At 41.6% G+C, this 20,313-nt stretch overlaps 1 protein-coding gene across 3 annotated transcripts in view; it reads left to right on the forward strand.

Moving 5' to 3' along the window:
- Window positions 1-20,313, forward strand: part of oca2 (oculocutaneous albinism II) — a 545,784-nt gene that overhangs the window by 239,659 nt on the left and 285,812 nt on the right. For all 3 annotated transcript variants that reach the window (XM_072576986.1, XM_072576990.1, XM_072576987.1), the window contains exons 12-13: window positions 1,753-1,809; window positions 17,211-17,335. In XM_072576986.1, the coding sequence (XP_072433087.1) occupies window positions 1,753-1,809; window positions 17,211-17,335 (182 nt within the window). The remainder of the gene's footprint in view (window positions 1-1,752; window positions 1,810-17,210; window positions 17,336-20,313) is intronic.

Raw genomic sequence — 20,313 nt, forward strand, 5'->3', positions numbered from 1 at the left:
CTTTGCGTTGCCATTTGTACAGATAATAGGCAGATTAATATTTTAGGTATAGTCTCTTTATCCATCATTAGTTTATCTACCCTTCCCCAGTTCACCAGCTTAAAACCAAATACATTTCCAATTGATTGAGGTTTGATGTCTCATCTGATAGAAGGGTTTATGAAAAAGTTCAGCAACCCCTCAGTAATGCAGTAAAGTTTCAGTCTTGGCACTTGACCCTCTGACTTTTCTGATTGAGAGACCAAATTGTCCATGATCAGTCAACCACAGCTGATGCTAACATGCAAGTCCTATATATGCAAGGGAACAAAAGTAAAAATTAAGCATAGCACTGACCATAAGCCAGGTGTTTGCAAATTAATGTTCAATGCCTTTGGACAAAGTTACTTTCCATTTCATGGCATAACTATTCCATGGTTATGCAAATGGTATTCCCCACTAAGAGGATGCTGCCGTTAGTGCAGAAATGTAGTCTGCCCACTGTGCAATTAAGCAGCATCATGCATGAAGTTCAGTGCCATGTGATAGGAGTCAGTGAGGACTGCAGATGCTCGAGAGTCAGATTCGATAAAGTGTGGCACTCAAAAAAGCACAGCAGGTCAGGCAGCATCCGAGGAGCAATAGAGTCAACGTTTCGGGCAGGATCTTTCATCAGGACTTCATCAGTGCCAGTGTGATGTCAAGTACATAAGCTGTATGTCCCAAAGATTGGCTGATGGAATGAAACAACAGTCTCTTCAGTTGTAGGCAGATTCGGAGACAGACTGTGCCCTCCCAGTCATGCTTACAAAACACAATAAAAATGTCTGCTGTTCAATGTGATTGGGCAGCACTGAAAAATCCTGAGCTTGTTAGTAGCTATATGAACAACCAACTTCAGCTAACCATTCAAGATTGGAACATGATTCATTTGAGATTGCTAGAAGCAATGTACATTCATATGCAGGGGCCTTTCACTGCAAACTAGAGGAATATGCAAACAGATATTGTGTCTTTTCCAACTATCTAGGACTCTGGGTAGCATATATTCCTGATACTTTGTCCATCCTGGGTCAATCAGTCAATTTGCCAACCAATCAGCAGCCTTTTGTCGTGCATTATAAATTATTGTGATTGTTTGAAATTTGGCAGTTCTGCGTTTGTCCAGATGAGTTAAGATTAGGGTTAGGGCTAAGACAAAACATTCTGGCAACATGCCCCCTTTTCAGCAATGTTCAAGTTATTTTCCATATAATTTTTAACATGATCTTTTATCTTATAGTAGATGTGAACATCCCTTTAAAAAGGACTTAGATTATCACCTTCTAACATCAGCAGCCCTTGCATTTATGCCCACGTAATCTATTCAAAAGCAAAGTCAGGAACTGGTGAGTGCAGAAATGAGAAATCCCAACCAAAGTGATTTGATGTCAATGTGAGCACAGAATGATTTCTGCACTTCACGCCCTGATGGAATAGTGTACAGGTCACTGTGCCTTTCCACCTTCAGACACAGTATGAGAACTACTGTTAGTTAAAACCAGATAGATGGGATTACTGTCCATAAACTGGTGTATTAAAAAGCATTCTGGCTCTCTCTCAGTTATTTTCAACTTCCATTTTCTGTACCTGTACCTGCTAGTCAACGCTTTACAAATTAGGAAAAAAATATGACCTCAGAGAAACATTGCAAGAAATATGAGTAAAAATGTAGAAAGACAAATGATGAAACCAATGTTCTTTCATTCATTGTGCTGTCTTTTTTTTTTAAAGATGATTTTGGTGGCAATATTTTCAGAAACTGGCTTTTTCGATTACTGCGCTGTCAAGGTGAGTGAGACAAGTGTTATTTCCTTCAGCTCTGATATGAAAAGCTGAGGGATAGGCTGGGGGGGGCTGCCCATTTCATTATTTAGCTTGAGATTTTGACTGTTGAGGAATTATTAAACACAACCAGAGAAACAAAGAGAGGAATTTTAAGTCTCCTTTCTGAATCCATACGCCCCCACCACCCCAGGCAGAAAAGTTAGTTGGAGCCGGGGGTGGTGGGGGGTTGAGGCGGGGGGGGGGGGGGGGGGGGGGGGAAGGTCGGCACCGTGGCTCAGTGGCTAGCACTGCTGCCTCACAGCGCCAGGGACCCAGGTTCAATTCCCACCACGGGCAACTCTCTGTGTGGAGTTTGCACATTCTCCCCATGTCTGCGTGGGTTTCCTCTGGGTGCTCCAGTTACCTCCCACAGTCCAAAGATGTGTAAGTTAGGTGAATTGGCCACACTAAATTGCCCATAGTGTTAGGTGAAGGGTAAATGTAGGGTTGCTCTTTGGAGGGTTGGTGTGGACTTGTTGGTCCGAAGGGCCTGTTTCCACACTGTAAGTAATCTAATCTAATCTAATCTAAATACGAAACATCTGAATTCTGCTTCCAAAGCAGTTCCAACAAGCCCACACCTGATTTAAAAAAGATGGGTCAGCTGAATCGACAATAAATCCTCTGTCACAAGGTGATTGAAATCTTGTAATGAGTCTGCATGCTACACGTTAAACCATTATTTTAATATTAACCTTGGAGAGCTCTTGTGGTGCAGTGGAATGCCCTTAGTGGGCGGCACGGTGGCACAGTGGTTAGCACTGCTGCCTCACAGCGCCAGGGACCCAGGTTCAATTCCCACCATGGGCAACTGACTGTGTGGAGTTTGCACATTCTCCCCGTGTCTGCGTGGGTTTCCTCCGGGTGCTCCAGTTACCTCCCACAGTCCAAAGATGTGCAGGGCAGGTGAATTGGCCATGCTAAATTGTCCGTAGCGTTAGGTAAGGGGTAGATGTAGGGGTATGGATGGGTTGCACTTCGGCAGGGTGGTGTGGACTTGTTGGGCCGAAGGGCCTGTTTCCACACTGTAAGTAATCTAATCTAATCTCTGGATAGGGCAATCCAAGTTCAAGTCCCGCCTGCTTCAGAAGTGTGTAATAACATCTCTGAAAACAGTTTGATTGGAAAATATTACCCTCTCCCACCTTCACATCAGATTCACTCCCTCAGCGAGGAAAATAAATAGGGCATATGTATAAAAACAAATTAACCTTGGCCAGCAGCAGAATTTTCCAGGCCTCAGGAAATCTGTTGTCTGAAAGGAGGCAAGGATTGCTTGTTCCCGTGGGGTAAATGCCTTTCCCGCTGAATCCGGTTTACTTGCTTCACCGACCACTGCCTCACCCCGACCCCACCACCCAGACCACCATTTCCATCCCCACCCCTGTCCACAACACCTCACCTGCCCTCTGGCCCTGACACTGTCCCCTGCCTACCTATCCCCCACCCCACCATAATCCATCAATCACAGCAGCAGTTACCTACTCTCATAACTCCTCTAATCTCGGTGAACCTTACAATCTGCCCACGACCTCTGTCAAGCTTCTCTTTACTCTTCCGATCTCCTGTGAGACTTTCCATCTAAATCTGACACCAGACCGTTCCTGACCTCCTTACCCTGATGGTTGTCAGAACCCATTCCATTATCACCCTCTGCTCTACCCTCCCTCGATATGGATCCTGACTTTCCGCCTCCCTATCCCTCCGCTTCCCTGATGACCCAGAGCCATAGACTGTTCTCTCCCCTGCTACCCACTCCCAAGGACCTATGCCCACCTCCCCAGAAGCCTCTTTGCTTCCAGAGACCTCTCTGCCTTAAGCCTCTTTGCAGTTGGAAAGTGGAGGCAAAAGGTCAAGTTCTTCCATTAAGTTCATCAGGATCATTGAGAAGCCTCCTCTTCCCATTCTTCCAATGGGAAACCAGTTTCCTTGTTCCCTTCATGAGTTAGTATCCAGTTTTTAAAAGGATGCCCTTCATAGATAGTCTTTGTTTACTAATGCAGTATTGTTTCCACAAAAGCTCATAATCGAAATACAGGTGATTTAGGCAGTAAATTTGTGCACCTTCACTTCAAAAATTGGTTATTAGAGTGATACAATTAGTGAGTTCAGGTCTAGTGGACCTGAATATTTACAAAATCCAACTGGTTATCTGCAGAAGATTATTCTAATTTATTACTTGTAACATGTTAATGTGCATGAATAGACATTCAAATGTGCTTTACTTGCCTACACGTTATTTCTCAGTCCACTGTGATGAAGGGTCTGAAGGTAATTCTACACCAATCAGCTTTTTGCGTGACATATGTGTGTATACAGTCAAGACAAATGCTTGAGAAAAGCCTAATTGTAATGTGTCAGGAAAATGAATCTGCAACAAGAGAAATGAAGAAGAAAGAATTGTGAAATGGACATAGAGGCAAGCTTCATTCAGAGCAAAGATAATGATGCAACACCAAATTCAAAGCGAGCATAGGAAGAATTTATGAATAGTATTTGTCTATATGTTTTTGAAGTGAGTTTGGCTATATTTGAATAGCAGTTGGAATTCAGAAGTTAATCAATTCTGTGCGAGCTGTGTGTCATTAATTGGAGACAACTTTAAATTACATTGCACTGGAAACATTGCTTTGTAATGAGTTTTTAGTGCTTGGTAAGGAACTGTCCATGGGCTGAAAACTGTAGGTTGCAGGAGGTTTGTAACTCAGGGTGGGAATTCTTAGTTGTAGAACTGTAGTAATTGCCACTGACAATGCCTTGACCTGCATTTGTATAGTACCTTCGGCATTCCCAGGATACCCTAAAGCACTTTACATTTCAAACGTCAGTCATTGTTGAAATTACTAGAAAGTATGTATGAAACACAGCAGCTAATTTGTCAACAGCAAGGTATCAAAACTGCCCATGGAATAATGACCACATGAGCAAGGGGCAGAGGGAAGTGGGGAGAGAACAGCAGCAAGAGGATTGGGGAACAAGAGCATTGAGAGAGTGGTAAGGATGCAGAGGAGAATTGAGGCACATTGGGTAGTGTGGTAATTTGGGAGTGGAACATGTCTTTGGTCACAGCTTGTTTGATTTCTCTTAGCTGGTTGCCCACAAGTGGGGTTGGGTCTGTGAACCCCAATTTGAAAAATTACTCACTTGGATTACCAGCTCAAACTTGGGTGTGCAGCCCGAACCAAGGCAGTGACCACAATGCTGCAAACACATGACTGTTGAATCTATTGCCATCATCTGAGGACTGTTATAGCAGAGAAATTAACGTCTGTACTTATGATTGCAGAAAGAAAGCATGATATACGCATGAAATATCCATCCACTGTCACAGCGGTTTCTGATCTTTGATTTATTTTTCTGAATTTTTTATCACATTAAGATGGAGTCCACCAGTCACCAGGTATGCATACCTATAGCACCTTCCAAACTCTTAGTCCTGTGTGCACTGTTCTTTTGGAGAATTTTAGAATTCCTCTGGTGTGGAAACAGGCCATTTGGCTCATCCAGTCCACACCGACTCTCCGAAGAGCATCCCCCTCAGACCCAACTCTGACCCTATACCTGTAGCTCTGCATTTCCCATGGCTAACACACCTAGCCTATACATCTCTAGACACTCGGCAATTTACTATGGCCAATCCACCTAACCTGCACATCTTTGGACTGCGGGCGGAAAGTGGAGCACTGAGAGGAAAACCCATGCAAACACAGGGAGAATGTGCAAACACCACATAGACAGTCACCTGAGGTGGGAATCGAACCCAGGTCCATGGAGCTGTAAATAAGCAGTGCTAACCACTGAGCCACCATGTCGCTCCAAGTGTTCTACTTCTCTTCAAGATTTTGCTGTGGAATTGTCTCAAAAGCCAGATAGGATTTCACCTTGCGATATTTGCCTAAAAATAAAGAACTGCAGATGATGGAGATCTAAAATAGAGACAGAAAATACAACAGAGGCTGCGGGGAAGGGATGTATGAAAATAGGGGGGCAATGTTTATGCTTTGAAGTTGTTGATCACTGAAGTGTTGAGTCCTACAGGCTGAAACATTTGTGCTTTAGTCTTCAGGACTTGGCACTCAGTTCAGTGACTTCAGAGAATGAACTTTACCCCCCCTCTCCCTCCCCCGCAGCCCTTCCCCAACCCAGTGTCTTGTTTCGTATGGATTTGTTCTCAGCAGAGCTGAACTATTTTCAACTACAGAAGAACCTCGATTATTCAAAGGACACGGGCGGGGAGTATTTTGTTCAGTTAATCGAATGCCAGATAATCAATGCTGGATAACTTAGTCAGCCACACATCAGGATCTCGCTTGGATCACCCGAAATTCGGTTAATTGAATACTGGATAATTGAGGTTCCTCTATATTCACATTTATCCTTAGCATATAGTTTGCAACTATCATCACTCCTCTACTGCCATGGACACTCCCTGTGTTTTACTCTGGACATCCTCACCATCTGTTTCACTCAGTCCTCCTCCCCCTTTGTCAACGGCGTAAAAGCATCATTTTCTAGTCCCCTTTAGTTCCGAAGAACAAACAGGAGATAAAGAATTAGACCAAATACGAAATTTTTAGGTTGACAAACTACAACTAGTGAAGTTCTACAGGGATCAGTGTTAGGGCCTCAATTATTTTTCAATGTATGTTACTCACTTGAATAAAGGCACTGACTGCATTGCAGTCGAATTTGCTGACATTGCAAATATAGCTAGGAAAGCAAGGTTTGAGGAGGAGCCAACGACTCTGCAAAGAGATTATAGATTGAGACGTGAGAAGGAGTGTAATCTTCTTTGGTAAGTGGAGTACGATATTATTTAAATGGAACAAGATTGCAGAATGCTGTACAGAGGGAGTTGGGTGTCAATGAACAAAATGTTAGCATGCAGGTATACAGATGAGTGGGAATGCAAATAAAACGTTGGAATAAAAACAAAATATTGCTGAGGTGGAGATCTGAAATAAAACAGAAAATTCGAGGGAAACCCAACATCTCTGGAGAGAACAACAGGGTTAATGTTTTGAGACCAAAATGACTTATTTGACGCACAAAGGAATAGGATATTGGCCTCTGTTGCAAATGGCCTGAAGTTTAAAATTAGGCAAGTGATGATACAACTAAGTAGAGATTGGTGAGACTGTACTTAGTATACTATATACAATTTTGACTTTTTAAGGAGAAAATACTTGCATTGGAAAAGAGAAGGGTCTCTAGACTGATTCCTGGGATGAAAAGATTATCCACTGAGGAAAGAGTGTGTCAATACTCATTGGACTGTAACAGAATGAGAGTTGATGCTATCAAAACAAATAAGGCCCCAAGGAGCTTTGTCAGGATAGATGCTGAGAGGATATTTCCCTCTTATAAGTTTAGAAATAGGCAACTAGACAGTGTAAACATCAGGGGGCTCTGAGGTGAGTCTGTGAATTTTTCTTTCACAGAGAGCACTGGAGACTAGGTCACTGGATATATCCAAGGCTGAGCTGGACAGATTTTTGAGCAAGTCGAGGGTTATTGGGACACACAGAAAAAGGGACTTAAGGTTACATTCAGATCAGTCATGATCTTAACGAAAGTTCGAGCAGTGCGTCAAGCTAGATCACTCACTGCTTAGTCCTATTTCTCACAGTTTTGCGATAAACAGTTCCTCAGATTTTAACTCACAGTTTCCCGTAGGACCTTGAGGGATTTTGTGAGATCGATCCCAGTCTTTCCTTCTCCTCCAGTTTAAACAGAGTCCGGTTTGGAAGTCTCTCTTTATAATTCATTTTGGATTTGGAGAATCTTAAAACTGACTTTGCATTTGATTCTTCTGGAAAAAACTCACAGGAAATGCCATCCCATCTGAGCTTACCAAAAATTTCCAATGAAATATCAAACTTTTAATGGCTGATCAGAAGTGAACTATGGTAAGCCATGCTATTTGAGTCGAAACTGAAAAGTCCCTTCCAATCTTTTGCATCATTTTCCTTTCATGAAGGAATAATTTATGCTTTTTGGTTCTTGTGCCTTAATGTTGTCAAATTAATGTTGGCCATTAAAGAATCCAAACTCGATCATTGATGGCAAAGCATAAATTGAATTAAATGCATGCTTTTAAAATTGCATTTTGCAATTCAAATGGATAGTTATGCTGAATGATAAATTAATTGAAATTTAAATTAGCTGGAGAGAGAGAGAAAATTATAAGTCAAATTTTGAAAGGGATGTTTTTATATGTAGAATTAGCTGAATAATGAAAAAGTTTGGTTTTGTGCCTGATGAGGAAGGGAATGTGAAATGAGTATTTTCTTTGCCAAGTTGCACACTGTGCTTGACTTGCTATTAGAATGCCAAGCCTGGCCCGTGGCTCCTTGAAAGATTCAACTATGTCCAAGCATCTCTGATTGAAAAGGAGTTCAGTATAAACAATTGGGCTATCGATCGAGATACTGTCTCTCTCCCAGGGAGGACAGTGATTGAAAATCTTGCATTCTGCATAAATGGTGGCTTCTTCATCTACACTGATGGCTTACCAAAGTGCCAGGTTCAACTGTCATAGAGTCAGAGAGTCATAGAGATGTACAGCATCGTCTGTACAGCATCCAACTCATCTGTGCCAACCAGATATCCCAACCTAATCTAGCCCTGTTTGCCAGCACTTGGCCCATATCCTTCTAAACACTTCCTATTCATATATCCAGCCAGATGCCTTTTAAATGCTGTAATTGTACCAGCCTCCACCACTTCCTCTGGCAGCTCATTCCATACACACACCACCCTCTGCATGAAAACGTTGTCCCTTAGTTCCCTTTTATATCTTCCCCCTCTCACCCTAAACCTGTGCCCTCTCGCTCTGGACTCCCTGACCCTGGGGAAAAGACCTTGTCTATTTATCCTATCCATGCTCCTCATGATTTTATAAACCTCTATAAGGTCACCCTTCAGCCTCCGACACTCCAGGGAAAACAGCCCCAGCCTATTCAGCCTCTCCCTATAGCTCAAATCCTCCAACCCTGGCAACATCCTTGTACGTCTTTTCTGAACCCTTTCAAGTTTCACAACATCCTTCCGATAGGAAGGAGACCAGAATTTCACGCAATATTCCTACAGTGGCCTAACCAATGTCCTGTACAGCCATACCATGACCTCCTAACTCCTGTACCCAATACTCTGACCAATAAAGGAAAGCATATCAAACACCTTCTTCTCTATCCTATCTACCTGTGACTCTACTTTCACAGAGCTATGAGCCTGCACTCCAAGGTCTGTTTGTTCAGCAACACTCCCTAGGATCTTACCATTAAGTGTATGTGTCCTGCTAAGATTTATTTTCCCAAAATGCAGCACCTTGTGTTTTTCAAAATTAAACTCCATCTGCCAATCCTCAGCACATTAGCCCATCTGATCAAGATCCCGTTGTAATCTGAGGGAACCTTCTTCGCTGTCCACTGTACCTTCAATTTTCGTGTCATCTACAAACTTACTAACTATGCCTCCTATGTTCATATCTAAATCATTTATATAAATGATGAAAAGTAGTGGACCCAGCACCGATCCTTATGGTACTCCACTGGCCACAGGCCTCCAGTCTGAAAAGCAACCTTCCACCTCCACCCTCGATCTTCTACCTTCAAGCTGGTTCTGTAGCCAAATGGCTAGTTCCTCCTGTATTCCATGAGATCTAACCTTGCTTATCAGTCTCCAAAATTCAATCAAGTGTTGTGAGACATGATTTCCCATGCACAAAGCCATGCTGACTATCCCTAATCAGTCTTGCATTTCCAAATACATGTAAATTGTGTTCCTCAGGATTACCTCCAACAACTTGCCCACCACTGACATCTGGCTCACTCGTCTATAGTTCCCTGGCTTTTCCTTATCACCTTTCCTAAATAGTGGTACCACGTTAGCCAACCTCCAGTCTTCCAGCACAACGCCTGTGACTATCAATGATACAACTATCTCTGCAAAGGGCCCAGCAATCACTTCCCTCATTTTCAACAGAGTTTTAGGTAAACTTGATCAGGTCCTTGGGATTTTTCCACTTTTCCATGTTTCAAGACATCCAGCAGTTCCTCCTCTGTAATATGGACATTTTTCATGATGTCACCATCTATTTCCCTACATTCTATATCTTCCATGTCCTTCTCCACAGTAAACAATGCTGCAAAATGCTTGTTTAGTATCTCCCCCATCTCCTGCGGCTTCAAACAAAGGCCACTTTGCTGATCTTTGAAGGGCCCTATTCTCTCCCTAGTTACCCTATTGTCCTTCATGTATTTGTAAAAACCCTTTGGATTCTCCTTCACTCTATTTGCCAAAGCTATCTCATGTCCCCTTTTTGCCCTCCTGATTTCCCACTTAAGCATAATCTTGCTGCCTTTATACTCTTCTAAGGATTCACTCAATCTATCCTATCTATTCCTAACTGACGATTCCTTCTTTTCCTTAACCAAATCCTCAACTTCTTTAGTCATCCAGCATTCCCCACACCTACCAGCCTTTCCTTTCACCCGAACAGAAATGTACTGTCTCTGGACTCTCATTATCTCATTTCTGAAGGCTTCCCATTTTCCAGCTGTCGCTTTACCTGCCCCCAAACAGCTTTTGAAAGTTCTTGCCTAAAACCATCAAAATTGCCCTTCCTCCAATTTAGACCTTCAACTGTTAGATCTGGTCAATCCTTTTCCATCACTATTTGAAAACTAATAGAATTATGGTCGCTGGCCCCAAAGTGCTCTCCCACTGACACCTCAGTCACCCGCCTGCTTTATTTCCCAAGAGTAGGTCAAGTTTTGCACCTTCTCTAGCAGGTACATTCACATACTGAATCAGAAAATTTTCTTGTACAGACTTAACAAGTTTCTTTCCATCTAAACCCTTAACAATATGGCAGTCTCAGTCTATATTTGGAAAATTAAAATCCCTTACCATAACCCTATTATTCTTACAGATAACTGAAATCTCCTTACAAATTTGTTTCTCAATTTCCCTCTGACTTTTGGGGGATCTATAATACAATCCCAATAAGGTGATCATCCCTTTCTTATTTTTCAGTTCCACCCAAATAATTTCCCTGGATGTATTTCTGGGAATATTCTCCCTCAGTCCAGCTGTAATGCAATCCCTTATCAAAAACTACACTCCCCCTCTTCTCTTGCCCCTCCCTTTATATCCTTCCTATAACATTTGTATCCTGGAACATTAAGTTGCCAGTGCTGTCCATCCCTGAGCCATGTTTCTGTAATTGCTATGATATCCCAGTCCCATGTTCCTAACCATACCCTGAGTTCATCTGCCTTCCCTGTTCACCCTCTTGCATTGAAATAAATGCAGTTTAATTTATCAGTCCTACCTTGTCCCTGCCTGCCCTGACTGTTTGACTTGCTCCCTTTCCCACCTGAACCCGTCTCAGATTGATCTCTTTCCTCACTAATTCCATGCTCCCCCTCACTCCCCCCCCCCCACTACCCTCACTAGTTTAAATCCTCCTGAGCAGCTCTAGCAAATCTCCCTGCCAGTAGGTGCTCAAAAGTTTGAAGCGTTTTGATAGTGTAAGTGAGGAGAAACTGTTTCTACTACCAATAGAGTCAGTAATCAAAGGAAACAGATTTAAGGTAGTTTCGATTAGATTAGTTTAGATTAGATTACTTACAGTGTGGTAACAGGCCCTTTGGTCCAACAAGTCCACACCGACGCGCTGAAGCAGACCCAGACCCATTCCCCTACACCTAACACTACGGGCAATTTAGCACGGCCAATTCACCTAACCTGCATGTTTTTGGATTGTGGGAGGAAACTGGAGCACCCAGAGGAAACCCACGCAGACACGGGGATAATGTGCAAAACTCCATACAGTCAGTTGCCTGAGGCAGGAACTGAGTGATGTAAGAATGAGAGGGAGTAAATGAAGAGAACTTCTTTTTATGTGGTGATCTGGCATGCACCGCCTGAAATGATTTTGCAAGCGGATTCAAAGATAACTTTCCAAAGGGAATTGAATATCTGCTTGGAAAGAAACTAAATTCTGGGTGATGGGGAAAAGAGCAGGGGAGTAGGTCTAATTAGATAGTTCTTTCAAAGTGCTGGCACAAGCAAAATGGACTGAATGGCTTCTCTCAGGGATATATAATTTTGTTTATGACTTTTTTTACACAAGTTGCAATACCTCTACCTGATCTCCTTATTCAGGGAAGTGCGTAAATATGTCTGAAGTGGTTTGGAGGAGGTTTACTGGATTAATAGGTGGAATTAATGGGATACCTATTGGGGATAGGTAGGCCAGGTCGGGCATGTCTCTGCTGGAATTTAGAAGAGTGAGAGGTGACCTGATTAAAATGTATAATATCCTGCATGTTGTTGACAAGGCAGACATGGAAAGGAGGTTTTCTCTTGTGAATGCAGTTTAGGGCTGCCCACTTAGGACTGAGATGAGAAACGTTTTCATTCAAAGGGCTTTACACTTTGGACCTCTGGGCCTCAGGAGTGGTGGAGGTGAGATTATTGAGTATTTTATGAGACAGAGGCGGAGAGATTCTTAAACAAAAACCAAGTGCTGGAGAAGCTGTGTTCTAATGAAGGACTCGCTGGAGTTGAAACGTTAACTCTGTTTTTCCTCTCTGGAGATGCTGGCAGACCTGTTGCATTTCTCCAACACTTACGGTTTTTGTTTCAGATCTCAGGCGTTTGCAATTGTTTTATTTCAGTGGTTAGATTCTTGTTAGGCAAGTTTATCTGGTTCAAATGGTAATGCAGAATCAGAAATACAAATCAATCAGCCAGGATCTTGTTTAATGGCAGAGCACTCGACGGGCTGAATGGCCTATTTGTTTGCTCATACGTAAGAGACAAAGTTTCGTGTGTACCTCGATGTAATTTCTGTTGTTTGTAGAGTATTTTCGGATCAATGTCTTTTCTCTAGACTGCTGTACAATGTTTTTCTCTGCTCAATATTTCTATTCTGCCAGTTTTCCCCTCCTATCATTGCTACAATTCCATTGGCGTTACTAATGTAGCCTAAATAATAAAGTGTTGAAGAACTATTTTGTCAAGGCATTGGGTACATGGGACCCATCTACTTCTGCCCTTGCCTAATGCATGGCTGGATGGAAAACACTTTTATACAAACATATATACCCTCTGCATCAATGATAAATAATTTGGAATAAGGATTCTTTCGATTTCATCCTTTTAGTGCACTCAGCATTGGATTTCTCACACAAGAATCAATGAGTTTGTTAAATTTTGTTGGTAAATTAAGGATTTCAATCTATAAAGATTAAAAATGCACACTAAATTTTGTCTATCAGCAGTTCTACATTTATTGTCCATTGCGTCTCATCCTACTGCGTAGAGATCAATATTTTAAGAGTTGGCAGACTGTAATGAAAGTTGGAAAATACTGATTTGTTCTCGGGAAATTGAGATGGCTGAGACTCTGTACTTTTTCATTCATTTCTAGTTGTCCATTTTACTGTTTAGCTGCTGCAGTACATATCGTGATGGTATTCAGACAATGCTGTGTGGTTGGGACTTCTAGAATATTGACTTAGTGAGAGTGATTGAATGTAGGTTTATGTCAAAGTGGGGCTGGTGTGCAATTTGTTGAGAATGATATTCCTGGGACATGTCTATTCGTGCTATTTGGGTGGTAGCTAGAGGCACCTGTTGTTGGATGACTCCTTGACACTGCATGCTACATTAACCATCTAGTAGATCTTCTGTCACCATCCACTTTTCTGGTGAGGTTCTACAGGACCTGCTTAGACCAGTGTGATAGCAGAACATCATTTGCTGGTCTAACAAAAAGACTTAAACATGATGTAGTTTATTGCATGTTAACAGCTATGAACAAGTGATGTTAATGTGTTAGAGATTGTTACAGAGGCTATTGAAGACACAGAAGGTAAGACATTCCTTTTCGACTTCCTAAGCTGTTTTTGCCCCCAAGTCTGTATGATGTCATCATCATTGTCATTGGTGTTTAAGACGCTCCTTGGCATTAAACCTTTCAGAGACTAACACCGCAGGAAGTGTTAATACAGTGATCTTTTGTGGGTTCCTGCTGGTCATATCTGCTGTAGTAGTGAAGAAGTGGGTGGTAATAGAGGCAATTAGCAGCGCGACTGTTGCATCCTGGATGGTGTGAACGTATCTGAGTACTGATATGGCTGCATTCGTCCTGAGAAGTGATGAGAATTTTGTCAAATTCCTGACCTCGGTCTTGTTGTTGTTGAAGCTTTGGGGAGCCAACCATGACAGGGTACCCCACCGGTGATGGGCTCTTGATCCCATGTGCTAAGGTGACTGGTTCAGTTAAACGATTAATCAGTGATAAGATATTGATGGCACAACACTCACTAATTTTCATGATGTTGAAGGCTGGGGAAATGCTGTCATTGAGCTACTGTTATGTGAAAATGTAATATTCTACGTGATATGAATATTACTGGCCACTTGTTGACTGAAATCTGGATATTGTCCAACTGCTTCCGTAGGCTGCTGTGGGCTGCTTTATTACTTAACCACATTAGAGGTAATCATTTGAAATAGTTCTCTGAACTTTCAAAGTGGTCCCTATGCTACTCAGAGACATTGATAAAGAGTTATGTTGCGACTGGGGATGCTTTGGCTTGAAATCTGTAAGTAAAAGGTAATTGCATTTAGCACTGAAGTCTGGGAAGCTTGGCCCATGAATAATATGAGCCTGCTACCAGCAGTTAGCTTTAATTCAATTCCAATTCGTGCTTTCCAGTAATTAACACTATTACAAGAAAAGGAAAATGATCAACCAAACATGACATAATTGTAATGTCTCTAGTCACGAGACAAGGAGATGGCCAAAAGAAAGAAAAAACTGCATTTTAATTTTCTTATTTCATTTTCATGTGTTAATTGAAACAAACATATTCTAAAAACAGCTTCCATAAGTTTCTGCATATTCTGGAATAGTTTCAAGTTGGGACAATAACCCAGCTTTTGGTGGAGTTGGGTATCTCACAGTGTGCCTCATTAGTTAGATTTTTCCATTGAACATCCAGCTTGAAAATGGTTTTGCCTGTAAGCTGCTCCTGGAATTGTAAGCTGTGAGGCTTTACAGATCACTTTATTCCATTTCTAGACCAGACAGGTTCAGTGGCATGGCCGTGGCATAGAGCTAGTCATTTATAAGTAGCGTCCTGTATTTTCGCAGCAAGCATTTGGGAGGTGGTGGTAATGTTGCTGGTTTAATGATCTGGAGACTCACACTATGCCTTGGGGATTTGACTTCAAATTACATCAGTGAAGAAATTTAAATTTCATCATCAGCCTGGACTTCTTAAGCTCATCTCATCGCAGTGATCAGGAAATTGTTATCAATTGTCATGAAAATCCACCTGGCTCACTGTCGTGGAAATTAAATGGACTCGACTCAACTATTAGCAAGAGCAACCAAAAAGCTTTGTTAATTTTTTTTAACCTCTGCATTGCAGAGGGACCACATGCACTTGACAGAAATGCCTTGTGCAAGGGCCCTGACCATAATTCAGATACTCGTCTTATACTGTTTCTTATCACGCTCTTAAGGGCAAAGACTGGGAAAACTCAAGTTATTATTCTCTCATCCCCTGGTCTTGGACATAACAGTTCTTCTGTTTTTCTTTGCTCAACTCTGAAATCAACTGCTCACAAGGCCAGTTTGAATGATTACAAAGTTCCGCAGAGACAAGCTGTCCCTCGGCTGCAGACTTCAGCAAAGTTCCAAAGTGTCAGAAAGTTTTAAATTTAGTAAAGCATTGTCTTTCAGATTTCAGAGTAAATGGATTTCAGAGTAAATGTTAATTTTGTTAATTTTTCCATTACACTCGCTAACATCCTTTCTAGAAAAGGAAATCTGCTGTTTTTACTCAGTCTGGCTTATATGTGACTCTAGACCCACAGCAATATGGTTGACTCTAAAGTGACCTGTGAAATAGCCTAGTAAACTACTCAGTGCAAGGGTAATTAAGAAAAGGTAATAAATGATGGTCTTGTCAATGATGGACATATTCTCTGAAAGAGAAAAAGAAAAATGTTGCATTTTTATTAAACTTGTAGTTTTATGGTGATTTAGAATGCATGGGGTGTCTCGACCTCACTACAAATTGCTGGCACATTTACCCATTAATAAAATGGAGAATATTAATAAATTTTATTATTACTTTGACAGCAAGATCTGGACCAATATGAATGAGTTATCAGTGAGGCACGTTGCACCTAATTAGTATTATGGACCAGATCAAACCACCTCAATATATATTAAGAACCTAGCCTAAACCTTAACATTTTATTTAAAAGCAAGTGCCAGGCATTGCATTCCCGATGCAATTCGATTGGTCAAACTACCAGGCTTGAAGCAAAACAAACTATATTCACACACCTGATGAAGGAGCGGTGCTTCGAAAGCTAGTGCTTCCAAAAAAACCTGTTGCAACATAACCTGGTGTTGTGTGATTTTTTAACTTTATTCATACAGTTTTTGTTAAAAATACAACAAAAGAAGAAGAAATTGGAATAAAAACTCTATTGGAAAACTTAACAGAGTAATAGCTTATTCAACTACTAAACAGGAACTCTTCCGATTAATAACATCCCCAAAACACACCCTTGGCATAAGCAAATTCAGTAAACTAGATTGTCTCGCATGTAATTCTAGCAGCAGGAAGACAACCCCTAGCTTTTACTGTAATTGAGAGAGGAAAGTTAGCTTCCACATCCATCTTCAAGACCGCACAGCTGCTCCAAGTGAAAAATTAAAACTAAACATTCTGGTTCTGTGACCCAACCCATTCAGGCTGCTTCTATTGTTCCAACATTTAGAAAAAAAAACCCAAGGCCTTACAAACCATTTAGTGGCTCTGAGTAGGCTGCTCAACACCTCTCTCTCACCCTTTCTTTCAAACAGAACAGGACAAAATACACTTCACAAAGCCAAAGTATTGTCACATTAGAAGCCGTTATAGATCACACAGTAGCTATTATCTATTGACCATGCAGTCCTGTATTCTTTTGGTCATTGGACATGCATTGTTGTTATTGTCTTACACCACATGTATCCAGAAAGAGCCAAATTGCCAGTTTACTGCTGTAATTTTCATCTGTGTCAGGTCACATGAAAAGTTTAACAAAACTTGTTATTCGCATTGCATCCTACCTTCTTAGAAAATAAGTAAATATGTATGTTGTTCTACAAATTGCTACTGACAAAGACTTTTCTATGCATTTTCAAAATCACTGAAGAACATATTCTGAAAATTAGTTCAATGAAATACAATAATTCATATACATTACAGGGACATTAAAGACAGCACCCTTTTATAGTTCTACAGTGCTGTAAATAAGGAGAATATTTTGTTATTTTCCAGGCTTACCAACTGTCTAGAGGAAGAATCTGGACCATGATCGTCATTCTGTGCCTCATTGCTGCCATTCTGTCAGCTTTCTTGGACAATGTCACCACAATGCTTATCTTCACACCAGTAACCATAAGGTACTTGTTCTGTGCTGTAGTGAAATTTCTTCACTGCTGTAGCTATATTTGTCTATTCTCTGGAGGGGGGAAATGGAGGGGTTGGGGTGGGGGCATGGATTTGAAGTTTGAATTGGTTAAACAAAAAAAACCTCAAAGATTTGCAAATGCTGGAAACCAGAAACAAAAACAGAAGTTGCTGGAAAAGCTCAGCAGGTCTGGCAGCATCTGTGGAGTGACACAGTGTAAATGTTTTAGGTGGGGTAGGGAGAGTGGAGAGGAATAAATGGTGGGTGAAGATGGAGCCCAGAGAGAGAGAGAAAAACAGTTGGGCAGATAAAGGAACGGTTAAAGGCCAGCCTGGGAGAATGAATAGCTGCTAATGGGGTCATGGGTCGCACACAATGGGTTGTTTGTGCAAGCAGCCCATCTGATGACAAGGCCTGGTGTGTGGAGGTTGGGGTAAGGACTTAGGAGAAGATGCTCAGGTCCAACAATTATTGAACTCTACCCAAGCAGTACTGAAGAAGTGTCACTGGACCCAATACTGCTTCCCCAAAACACACCCTTGGCATAAGCAAATTCAGTAAACTAGATTGTCTCACATGTAATTCTAGCAGCAGGAAGGGGGCTTGGCCCTTCCAAGCAAATTAATAACAATTAGCTCTAATGTGGCAACCTAACACCAAAAATCAGTCCTTTTTTCCCCATATCCCTTCATATCTTGGTGAATAGGAAGCTACCAGTTTCAGATTTACATTTAACAATTGATGTACCATCAATATTTTCTGTGAAAGAGAATTCTAAAGGTCTATCATCGTTTACCCACATTCCCGACCCAACCACCTTTCACCCTCTTGCTTATCAAGCATCTATCTACCCCAACCTTAAAAATATGTAGAGACTTTGCATCCACCACCTTTGAAGAAGGGTTCCAAAGATTCATAAGCCCCTTATTAGCAAAGTCTCACCCATTTCTGTTTTACACACACAGGTGCTGATTTTTAAATCGTGACCTCAGTCCTAAATTCTTCCAAAAGAGCAAGCATCTTTTCCATATACCCCTGTCAAGGCTCCTCAGGATCTGATTTCAATCAGGCTTCCAAACTCCAGCAGAGACAAATCTAGCTGTTCATATCACAGTTCTCTTTCCTCATAGCATAACATCTCCATTCCAGGTATTAGTCTGATAAATCTTCTCTGAAAACTGTTTCCAACATATTTATGTCCTTCCTTGAATAAGGCAAACAATAATGTGCACAATATTCCAGATGTTGTCTGACAAAGGCACTGTATAAATGAAGTGTAACCTCCCTATCTCTATATTCAGTTCCCTTGCAAGAAACAATAATGTTCTAATAAAGTTCTAATAATGCTCTAGGGCAGTATGGTCGCTCAGTGGTTAGCACTGCTGCCTCACAGCGCCAGGGACTGGGGTTCGATTCCTGCCTCGGGTGACTGTCTGTGTGGAGTTTGCACATTCTCCCCGTGTCTGCGTGGGTTTCCTCCAGGTGGTCCGGTTTCCTCCCACAGTCCAAAGATGTGCGGGTTGGGTGAATTGGCTGTGCTAAGTTCCCCATAGTGTTCAGGAATGTGGAAGTTAGGCCTATTAGTCAGGGATAAATCAGGGGAGAGGGAATCGGTCTGGTAGGGTTACTCTTCATAGGCTCGGTGTAGATTTGTGTTGGGCCGAAGGATCTGTTTCCAAACTGTGGGGATTCTAAAAAAAACTTTAACCTTCTAAATGCCATTGAATACAACTCCATCTTGTAGGGTAGGTGGGTTGGGTCTGGGTGGGATGCTGCTCGGAGGGTCAGTGTGGACACAGTGGGCCAAATGGCCAGCTTCCACACTATAGGAATTCTATGATTCTATTAAAAAGAAATCCAAGAATGTGCTAGAGATTGCCACTAAAAATGGTGCTTATTTGAACAGCCAGTGCAGGCACAATAGGCTGGATGGCCTCCTACGGTGCCATAAGATGTCCGTGATTCTACTTTTAAAAATTTGTTGATTGGATGTGGGAGTTGCTGGCTAATTCAGCATTTATTGCCTATCCGTAGTTTCCCCGAGGGGCAGTTAAGAGTTAACTCTATTGTTTTGAGTCTGGAGCCCATGGAGGCAGACGAGGTAAGGATGGTGGACTTGCTTCCCCAAAGGACATTAGTCAAACAGTCATAGAGATGTACAGGACGGAAACAGATCCTTTTGTCCAACTCGTCCATGCCAACAAGATATCCTAACCAATCTAGTCCCATTTGCCAGCATTAGGCCCATATCCCTTCCTATTCATATACCCATCCAGATGCCTTTTAAATGCTGGGAACCAAATGGATTTCTATGACAAGTGACAAATGGAATTGGAGGCCACATTCCCAGAATGTTCGTCCAGATTGCTGGATTACTAGCCAAGTAATATTACCACTACATCACCACCTCCCCGACTCTGATCAAACTGAGAGGGGACCAGATTCCCTTTTACAGACTTCTGGAAAAAGTTATTTTATGATGTTATAATTTTAAAGGTACTCAGCACTAGCAGATTGCACCTTTTCTGGTAACCCTGTGATATTTGTTAAATATCAGAGGTCAAATGCTCATTAGACAGAGTCAATTCATATACTTTTTTATTTCAGCTCACACGCTACAAACTCCAACTCCACTGATTACTTGTTCCCATAACCGTCAAGTGTTCACCCAATTATCCTTTAATTAACATGTAACCATCGCCTCTTTGCTATTTCCATTTGGTCTCAGGCATCCCTGCGAGACCCTATATGATAATAATATTACACAGTGTGCTTCTGCTTGTGGATTGACATTAAGCTGAATGGTTCCTGCATGATAATATGTAACTTAAATGGCCAATGTTACAATGAAGCACTTTGTGGTGTAGTTAGACTAAATACCCACAGTCAAGAAGGAAATGTAAAAACTGCAGGTGTACATTGGGCGACTATTGATAAAAAATTGGAACATGTCATGATAAATAATAAAGA

The sequence above is a fragment of the Chiloscyllium punctatum genome, chromosome 9, assembly GCF_047496795.1.
Source record: "Chiloscyllium punctatum isolate Juve2018m chromosome 9, sChiPun1.3, whole genome shotgun sequence".
In the NCBI taxonomy this organism is placed as follows: domain Eukaryota; kingdom Metazoa; phylum Chordata; class Chondrichthyes; order Orectolobiformes; family Hemiscylliidae; genus Chiloscyllium; species Chiloscyllium punctatum.